General features: G+C 40.7%; 1 protein-coding gene across 1 annotated transcript in view; it reads left to right on the forward strand.

Moving 5' to 3' along the window:
• The first annotated feature begins 1,117 nt into the window (after positions 1-1,117).
• The window catches only part of LOC117959573 (MAM domain-containing protein 2-like), a 21,738-nt gene continuing 12,376 nt past the window's right edge, over positions 1,118-10,479 (forward strand). The window contains exons 1-5 of the mRNA XM_034896791.1: positions 1,118-1,375; positions 1,507-1,617; positions 4,867-5,141; positions 9,367-9,451; positions 9,616-9,753. Of these exons, the coding sequence (XP_034752682.1) occupies positions 1,345-1,375; positions 1,507-1,617; positions 4,867-5,141; positions 9,367-9,451; positions 9,616-9,753 (640 nt within the window). The 5' untranslated portion in view covers positions 1,118-1,344. The remainder of the gene's footprint in view (positions 1,376-1,506; positions 1,618-4,866; positions 5,142-9,366; positions 9,452-9,615; positions 9,754-10,479) is intronic.

A 10,479-nucleotide genomic window follows, 5' to 3' on the forward strand; every position in this document is an offset into this window, starting at 1 on the left:
ACCCAGCAACATCTAACCAGTCTTTAATGTGGTGGTACCAAATGTCCCTGATATTTTTGCATTTAATGTAAATTGGAGGAAACTCCATGGGAATGTCTGCAGACTTTTGTTAGCTGCACTTGTAACGTTCTGTCAGGATTTAAAGAAACGGCGGACCCAAAAATGCAGAAACGACAGAGCGGTGTTGAGTTCAAAGATTTCATGAATAAAAAGGGCTACAAGATGCACATACACACACAATGATCTGACAACAGACAAAGACAACACAGAGACTGAATACAAAAGGTGACAAGGGGGAAACCAGGGACAGGTTATACAAGGGCTCAGGAACAGGTGAAACACATCAGGGTGGGGCAGATGGGAAAACACAAGGCAGGAAAATGATACAACCAATAATAGCTACATAATAGTGATATGCATGCCAGTTCAACATCTTCAACACTAAACTGGGAAAATCATTTCTTTACATTTCTTTTCTTTTCTTCATGTTGAAGCAAAAAAAAGGCTCCTTCCCAAACTGGTGCCACACAGATAAAATGGAAACTATTGTCTAAACAATTATCATACGCTGTGGCATTAAGATTTCCCTTCACTGCAGCTAGGGGCCTGGCCAACATCAGGACCCCAGCCGGGGGACATCAGAGAGAACACCAGAAAACCTGCTCTCCATAAAATGTGATCCAGTTTTACCCGAATCAATGACCGTGTCGCAAAGTGTTGCACCGTTTCTCCAAGGAGACTGTATCCGCTCTTCAAAGTTACATGGTGCACAGGCTTTCAGGGCGCAGACTGGGAATGACAAAGGCCCCAAGTCAGTGTAACACTGAAAATCATCTTACTCTTTATCTTCCTTCCTTTTCTTTCAGAACCACTCTGTAATGTTACTTCATTCTCCCTTCGTCACATCTCCCTCTTCTTTTTCCCACTAACCACCCCTCCTCTCCCTCTTTCCCCCTTCCTCCCTTTTCCTTCTTTCCCCTGCTCCCTCACTGGCTTCCCACTGTCTCATCACTCACCTTCTTTCTCCTCCTCCTTCTCTGCCTCTAAGACCTTTCTCTCTCTCTCTCTTCCTCCTCCTCCTCCTCCACCTCCTTCAAGCTCTGCTATTCAGACACACACACACACACACACACACACACACACACACTTTCCAGCCGAGCGTCTGCAGTGTGCTGCAAGTCTGTGAGCTGGAGAGACACTCAGGCAACACACACAAGAGGAATCTTCAAAAACAAAACTTTGGAGCCTGCAACTCCCAGTATTTTACTGTGGATGTACCCGTGATACCTACTTCTGCTCTGCTTGTTTCCTCTTAGGGTCGAGTTACTTACACTAAAAGCTGCAATGCTTGCATTCTACCTCTTGATTTTTGCTGGTGAGTACTTTTTAATGGTTGTGCCAGTGCTGGTGCATGATGGCATGTTTCTCTTAATGCCAGTTGCAATGATTCATACTTGCCATTCCCTGTCTTTATTTTCTCTCTTCCCTCTTTTTTCTTTCTCAAAGCCACCATCCAAGCCCACAACCAGCTGTTGCAAGGCTCCTGCAACTTTGAGTCCGACACCTGCGGATACACGTCAGATGCAGACTTTACGAGCTGGACACTGCACAAAGATGGTACTGGAAGACTTTCCCCACGTAGCATCTTCACTCTTGTTTTTTTAAACATTTTACTGGCTTGTTCTAAGTGTAGGCTAGGCTTTATCATGGCTCGTTTAGTAGCAGTTACAGGTTTAGCTGTGATGTTGCAGTTCTTTTGGTGCTGTTTTTTTGGATGTAACACCGAAGCACACTGGTAAAAGAAACCCATATGGTCTGCATTGTTTCCAGCATTTCCAAACATCTGGAGTCAGTGAAATAACACATTTAGTTATCCTCCGAGTTTGTAGTGCAGCTGATACAGATGAGTTTTGAACACGCCTGGACATTATCTAGGTTTTGTCAATCTTTGCTTATGTTGAGTGATCAAAGCCAACAGATGAATGCAGTTTCATTTGTCCATTACCCTGCAAGTGTTGACCACAAATCACAGTGCCACCAGGGCTGATATTTCACACAAATGGAGACTCCTGTGGGTAAAGCAATGTCCTTGCACAAAATATTGAGACGGTTCTAGCTGCAGATCTGGTGACAGATGCCTCATGTAGCAGAATAATCTTGTCAAGTTAATTGTGATATGAAGCGGGGTCTGTTTTGAGAGGTGGAGGTCACATTGATGTTACACAACATTCAGCTTTTTGACCTGATTTGAACTACACTCGACCCATGTAACCATTTTTCAAAGTACTGGTCTGATTCCAGGTGCTGACACTGGCCTAAAGCTGCCTGGGTCCTGTTAGCTGGACTTTATTCTCAGCAGAAAATGAGCCTATGCATTCATACTTCCATATACTGGGTAAAGCAGGAAGCCACATTCGGTCAAGAGACATAATTCTGTCCTCCAGTTCTGAAAAATACATATTTGCTTTCTTTTACAAGAAGGAGATGAGAAGATAGATGCCACACTCGTGCCTGTGTGTTCACTGCAGAGCTGGAGTCAGGAGGTGATTGACCAAGCTAAGCAGGGAGACACAGCTCGACTGGCTCTCTCCAAAGTACAAAAACTACAAAGAATTGTGAGAAAACCACAAATTGAGCTTTAGCCAGCTATTTGCTGTCTAACAACAGTAGGGTGTAGTGACTTCCCAGAGACTTGTTGTCAAAGTGAGACTGCCATCAGAAATCTCAGAAGTCAAGTGTTCGTTTAGCCACATTCTCAACTGTATTACTATGTATCTTACGCTTTTGTTTTATTATGATTTCCTGTGCTTTATCATGCTTTAAATAATTATGGATTTGTTTTTAATGTACTCATCATTTTGGCCTGTGGAGCACTTTGTGACTCTGTCTGTGATAAGTGCTTTATAAATAAACTTACTTGTTTATTTGTTAACTTTGGACAGAGCCAGGCTAGCTGTTCCTCCTGCTTTCAGTCTTTGCATTCAGTCATAAGGTGTATTCTTCTTACCAACCTTACCAGCTCTCATTTACACCTGTATTTGATTGTTGAGACAACCATGTCCCGCTTCTTCAGTAGCAACTGTATCTGCAGCCAGGCCGGTTGGAAAACTCTGCATCAATACTTTTCCCCCCGCTATGATCCTTGCCCCCTACCTTGCCCCTAGATTTGCTCTGCTGTTGCAGCCTGTCACACTGTTAGTCTTGCGTCTGGCATTTGTCAACTACTTTCTGTTTTCCGGTTCCCATCCCTGTAATTGGGTCGGCTTGTTTAAAAGGTCAGCGTAGCTGGAACGTTAATGGTGTGCTCAGCTTTCCCTCATTTATTTTCCTATCTCAGTCCTTTTAGTGAAGACAAATGTAAAAAGAACTTATGTACTTTTTTTCTTTCTGTTCTGAATTCAAACCTGGCAGAAACGTAATGATGAAATCAAGAATACGTCAGCCTGAGTGTGCACTAAGGCTATGTTCAGTTAAGTTTGAATTCAATCAATTTGTGTAAATAGCTGACAGACATTTGCAAATAACTGCAGTTCGCTGGCAAAAAAAGAAGAAAAACATCTTGAATTGACCACATTGAGGGGGTGTGTGTGTGTGTGTGTGTGTGTGTGTGTGTGTGTGTGTGTGTGTGTGTGTGTGTGTGTGTGCGTGTGTGTGTGTGTCAGGATATAGGAGCCCCGAGGCAGGGGCGCATTCCACAATGAATGAATGACAGACGGGGGAGGAAAGCTCAAAGGCCACTCGACTTTGGTTTATGACTAAAACTGATGACACTCAGTTGTAATTTGTGTTTATTGCTAATTAGCTAATTAGTATGCTTACACGCTAAACTTTGATGGTGACAATGACAAACATTTCTTCCAACATGTTAGCATTTAGCTTAGTTTGAGCTTAGTTCTCTTGCTTACTATGTGGGCAGTGCCTGAAATTGGCCGGTACTCAGTACTGTGGATTTGTGACTACATTAGTCCCCTTACTTTGACTTGTTGTTAATAGTATTATTAATAGGCTGATACTTACACCAAAATGGGCTACATCTCATGATTTATTAGGACAAACCAAGCAATTCTATGTATATCAATCAATCAACATCCCCTATAGAGCCCTAATGGAATGATCCTTTGTTTCACATTTACATTTTCTGACACAATTTGACTGTTAGTTTGGTTGTGGAATCAGGCTCCAGAATCATCGAATAGTTGACTATACAGGGTAACCCCTACAGGATATACCTGTGAATATGAATACATCAGAGACACATGCAATGAACATGTCATGCAACTGCTGAATCAGGGTTTATTGACACACATACGGCTTATTAACGCTGTGGTCCTAATAAAGCTCACAGCTACTAAGTAGCTACAAGTTAAATAAGCAACATATGACTTTCTCAGGGAATTTATGGTTCCAAGCACTTGGTTTTATGTTTGTGTCTGTAATATCTAGGGTAAGGAACAAACGGAAGAGCAATCCCCGAAAGAGGAATCCCAGAAACTACAATAATGATTTCAGACTCTGCTGAAACTATCCAGACTTGCTGAACATCTTGTTCCTTCCTGCACTGCATCACTTTTTCTTTGTCGGTTTTTGTGGTAAATTACTAAAGACCTTAAAGTGGCTTCTTAGCCTCATTTGCATAAAGTAAATTACTTTTTTAACTGAACTTTGTCCTAGTGGTTAATCCCATATCATCTGGCATTGGACAAAGCTTTGGGAAGCAAATAACCTTTGTCCGTTGCAATTGGATTTTAGAACAGATGTTTTTGTCAAATTTGTCATTGTCAAATAAAGTGATGCTTACAAGTTTTGTCCCTGGATAGCAATATAAAAGCTTTTTTTTTTTCTTTCTTGACAACATTTTTGTTTAAGGCCGTTTTGTTGAATTGGACACCGCCGTGAGTGATGACCAGGATGAAACGGGGACCCAGAGAGAGCGCACAGGGGTCCTGCTGAGTCCGGCTCTGGAGCAGGCCGAGTGGAGCTGCCTGAGGCTGGTCTACCAGATTGCTGGGTCGGGGAGCCTGGAAGTCAGGCAGCGCATGGAGGGAAAGAGCTTTGACAGGCCGCTGTGGAGCAGTCAGGAACCCTCTGACAGCTGGGTCATCTCAAGCATGGATCTGCAAAGCACTACTGAGCCTTATAGGGTAGGACAGTTTTCAAAATAGTGTCTAATCTTTGTTTAAAAAGGGGACTTGCTTGAAATATGGTCCCTGTAGGTTGTTTAATTTATCTCCTAATGACAGATGTATACCAGCAGTTTGGACCTTTTAAGACAAGATAAACGCAAAAACACACTGTGGGTAAGAAGTATTCAGATCCTTTACTTAAGTAAAAGTACTAATACCACACTTCAAAAATACTCTGTTACAACTAAAAGTGCTGCTTAGCCGTAAAGGCCCAATGATGCTTCTGTGTGAAATCTACGTCGTGGGTACGTATGTAGGTACCCTAGATAGGTGCCCTATGTCGGACCCTACGTAGCCCGATGTGCACCTCTTAAAAAGTGTATTGCTTTAATGCTTGGTTGTGGTTTGGTAGCGTTGCATTCCCCCGACTCATTTCCTAGTTCTCCTTTTCCATAAACAACATGAAATCAAGGAGAGGGTTAACTTTTCCTGCTACAGATTTCCAACCGTGGTCAGAAAGAACAGGGGAGACACTATGTTTCTCTTTCTACACTTCCAGAGTCGGTACTTGCGCCGGAGCTAATCACCGTCACTCTCTCACTCACTCTACCACACCCTCCCCACACACACATGCCGGCCTTGCTATTCTCTGAATGAGATTGACGCACACACCAACACACAAGTGTAAACTTAAGGCAACTAACGTAGGTGATGGCAAAAGTTCTGCGTCGATCCTCCACATAATCATAAATCAGACTTAAGAGTCAAGCAAGGTCCCTCCGCACCCAACATGTGAAGTGTTTATCCTCTGAGGAACTTGAACATGCTTATTCAATTTTACACCTAACCGCCCATTAGATTTTGATGCATATACTGTGCATGTGTCCCGAATATGACTAATGTCCCAAAAAACATTAGTCATATTCCTCATATGGGGACTATATTAACAGAACACCTCATTTAAATTTAACCTTCAGTTTTATAGACAAATGTGGAAGTGAACTCACTATATCACTTGTAGTTTGATAGCAATTTGGTCCATACAGGGACTTGAACCAACAACCTTCCGGTTGCCAACCCAAAGCCCTGCAGACCGAGCTACTGCCACCCCCATATACAGTGTAGTATATATTAGGGGCCACTGTTATGAAACAAAAATCAGCGCTCTAAAGATAAAAGCTTTTGAGATGGTCAAATCATTTTGAGAATAAAGTTTTAAAGTTGTAGAAATTGATAGATAGATAGATTAAAGATAAAAGACTTAGATAAATAGATTTCAAAATAAAGTTGCAATTGTATGAGGCAAGTCAAGGCAAGGCAAGGCAGCTTTATTTGTATAGCACACTTCAGCAACAGGGCAATTCAAAGTGCTTTACACAAAATCAGGAAAAAAACAAACAGATAAAACACAAGTATGAACAGTTAAAAATAAAAACATTAAGCAACAAAAGTCATTCTATAAACTTGAGACTACCTTCACACTGATTAGTCAATTTTAGTGCTACCTTTTGTGATCACCCTCAGTGTTACTACCCTTCACAACTCTATTTTCAGAGACGTTACCTTTTGTCTCCTTGGACTCTTCTTCACACTAATTTAGCCAATCTAGCGTTGCCTTTTTCGCGTCTACTTAACGACCTTTGTGGATTTTCAAATCTTTCAACACTACACATTCACACTTTTTCTTTAAAGTGTTACCGTTTACAGCAGTGGATCTGCAGGTTTCTGGGAGTTTATTCCAGATATGAGGAGCATAAAAACTGAATGCTGCTTCACCCTGTTGTGAGGAAAACGTTGTGATGTTAAGAGCATAAAGTTATATCTTTACAAGGTCTTCAAAGTAGAAACAATCATGTAATCATCAGAAAACTTTATGAGAGAAAAAAGGTCAAAAGCTGAAGCTAAACTGAAAATCTAATTATCCAGATTGGGTCATGAGCAGCATAACTGTAGGCCCCTTTTCCAATTCTCCCTTTTCTAAAAAGAAGAGCTACAATAATACAAAAAACAAAACTGTACTTTATTACGTAATTATCTATGGCAAAACAGAGGACACAAAGTTTTCAAAGTTTGCATTGAAAACATGTCATGTTCATTCTTCTTAGAAAACAATTAGTTTAGATATGTTTATGATACATTGTCTCTAGAAGTGTATTAATACACTTTTGTTTTTTTTGAAGAAGGAAAAAGAAAATCACAACGTCATGCTGTTGTTTAAAGGAAGGCATATTTTGATATGTAAGCTGTTTCACATGCAGGGCCAATTTGAGAGCATCATTAAGTGTGTGGAGACCTATACTCACACACATTATCCCACAGTGTGGGAAACGTACCGCACATATTTACATTATATGCAGAGGTGGAGCTGACTCTGACAGGGTCATGACTTACATAATGGTAAGTTGGGTCTGTGTTTTTACTGGGCCCCTCCGCGCATAAACCTATTTCACTTCAGACTTAGGTGAAAAAATGTGTCAGAGGTTTTAGCTGCACACTCACTGACAAAATGTTCTGCTCTTTACTCTCACTAAACACCAGCCGAACAACTTTTTCTTAGTCTCAAAAATGGCCCTAAATTAACTGTATGCTGTTGCTTTGGTTAAAACGGCTTTGATCACTTAATTTTTCCCATTTATAGAAAAATCCAGTTTGAAAAAAAATAAAAGTTTTTTTCTATCTTTCTCAGAATTAGAAGGAAAGCTCACATCTGTGTGTTTGGAGCTGTAGTCAGGATGTGGTAAGCTTAGCTTAGGTTAGCATAAATACTGGATGAAGGAAAATCAGTTGGCTCATTTCTCCAAAGGAATAATAAAGAAACATTGACACACCATGTAACTTCCCCTAAAACTTATCTGTTGGTGTTGGAATCAAACAAACCCGACTTATCATGTTAATTAGCAAACTAGGCTGACGGCTTCTCACTGTTTTCAGCCTTTATGCTAATTAAGCTATGCTAACCCCGTTCCAGACCATAGAGTGTATAAAACGGCTTCTCACTGTTTCCAGGCATTATGCTAATTAAGCTACGCTAACCCTGTTAACCCCATAGAGTGTATAAAACGGTTTCTTACTATTTCCAGCCTTTGTGCTAATGAAGCTACGCTAACCCGGTTCCAGACCATAGAGTGTGTAAATGGTTTCTCACTGTTTCCAGCCTTTATGCTAATTGAGCTACGTTAACCCCGTTCCAGACCGTTGAGTGTATAAAAAAAAATTTCATTGTTTCCAGCCTTTATGCTAGTTAAGCTACGCTAACCCCGTTCCAGACCATAGAGTGTATAAAACGGTTTCTCACTGTTTCCAGCCTTAATGCTAATTAAGCTACACCAACCCTGACAACCCCATAGAGTGCATAAAACAGTCATTGGTCCGGACTCTAGCTAACTACTGTACTAACTACAGTGCTAGAGTCCGAATGCACAACCATAAAAGCGATATAAATGTTCCATGTAACTCTTAGAATGAAGGAAAAGAAGTGTTCCCCAAGTTTCCCAAACTGTTACAATTTTAACCATTCAGCAAGGGAAATTGTTCACATATTTGAAGCGCAACTGAGCTTTTAAGCCTCTTCTAGTAAAGCCTCATAGTTTAGTTTTGTATGGACTTTTTACTGTGTAGTGCAGTCTCAATGCTCTCATCAACCCAGTGTCCAGCGGCATGTGAGACTTGGTGGACACTAACACAGCGCTGAATGAATGCTAACCTTGCTCTGTGTCTGCTGGATGTTGTAATAAACAACCATTGGAAAGAACAACACAGACACAACAGTGTTGAGCCACAACGTTGAACATGCATAATATAAAATATACCATTCATTCATTTAAATAAGTATCCTACAAATTACGACTGAGATCATGCTTAATCTCACACACACACACACACATACACACACACACACACTCACGCACACACACACACACACACACACACACACACACACACACACACACAAACACACACACAACAAACACACACACCCACACACCACACATGTACAAGCCCTGACCTCATGCTTTAACAAGTGTGTTTCTTCTCTGTCGTCCTGTGAGGCGTTTCTCCCTCTGGAAGTCATTTTGCAGTAAACTTGCTCCTCCTGAGCTTAAAAAGTTAATTAGATTGCTGTGCGTTTTATGCGTACACTCTCTCTGACCTTCCATCTGTTCGCTTGCCTTCTATGATGTCATCCGTGTGTCACGCCTTATCAAGGTTGCAGGGGTATCACTGAACATGTGTTGTTGATTAGGTTGTCATCGAAGGTAAACCTGGACAGACCGCTGGGAACAGCGTGGCCATCTTTGAGATCCACATCATGCCTGGATACTGCCTGGGTCGGTGACCTCACACATAAAGACAAAAGCATCAACATATGCATGCATGTCACTTTGGATAGAGGCCATCTGTGCTATGTTCTTTTAACTCACATGGACATATTTGATAAGTTAAAAGCTTTTTGCACTAATGCCGGTTCCGTTTCTATTTTTTCTGTGTCTAGATTGTGATTTTGAGGAGTCTCACCTTTGTGGATACAGTAATGAGTGGAACGCCAATGTAAACTGGTATGTGGGAGGAGGCGGGACCCAGATCCTTCACAACAACATACCCGATGACCACACGTACAACAACAGGACAGGTGAGCATTATTCAGAAAAGGTTTATGTTTGGCCCATAATGTCAATCAGACATGAAAAAATTTACTCTCCACTTTAAAAGATAAGCCTGGCTTTACTCCATATGTATGGATTGTAAAACCTAAACTAACAAGGAATTGTCTCTTTCCAACTTCTCTAACATGTCTGTGGGACAAAGGCCCAAAAAGTTACTTCTTACTAAGATTGAACAAAATAAAACAAAAAAATACGTATTTTTAAACAGTTGGACACTGTAGTTCCTATCAAATGTTTCTCCAACACGAATATATGTTGTTTATTGTGAATTATTTTCCGACGTCATATTAATACACATTTGGTGCTTTAAGTAGTATTAGCAGCAAGATGATAAACAAAAAAAACCATAGTGTGTGTGTGTGTGTACATTATAATAATGATGTGTGGAAAGAGTATAAAGGGGTAGGAGTATATACGTTTTACTTCTGCCTACTCCTTTTTGCATAGTGATTTTCAAGTACTGGGAGATTTTTTTCTTATTACTATATTTCTGCTTTTTTATTTCATTGACATGTTCAAAATAAAGATGTCAATCAATGTCACCCAGAGCAACAGTGCGGCTCATTGGTGTGTTTATGAACAACAATGGAGCTTTATGGCACAGATGGAACAGATACAGTGGGTACGGAAAGTATTCAGACCTCTTTAAATTTTTCACTCTTTGTTTCATTGCAGCCTTTTTCCAAAAATCA

This window comes from Etheostoma cragini, chromosome 16 (genome assembly GCF_013103735.1).
Source record: "Etheostoma cragini isolate CJK2018 chromosome 16, CSU_Ecrag_1.0, whole genome shotgun sequence".
Lineage (NCBI taxonomy): Eukaryota > Metazoa > Chordata > Actinopteri > Perciformes > Percidae > Etheostoma > Etheostoma cragini.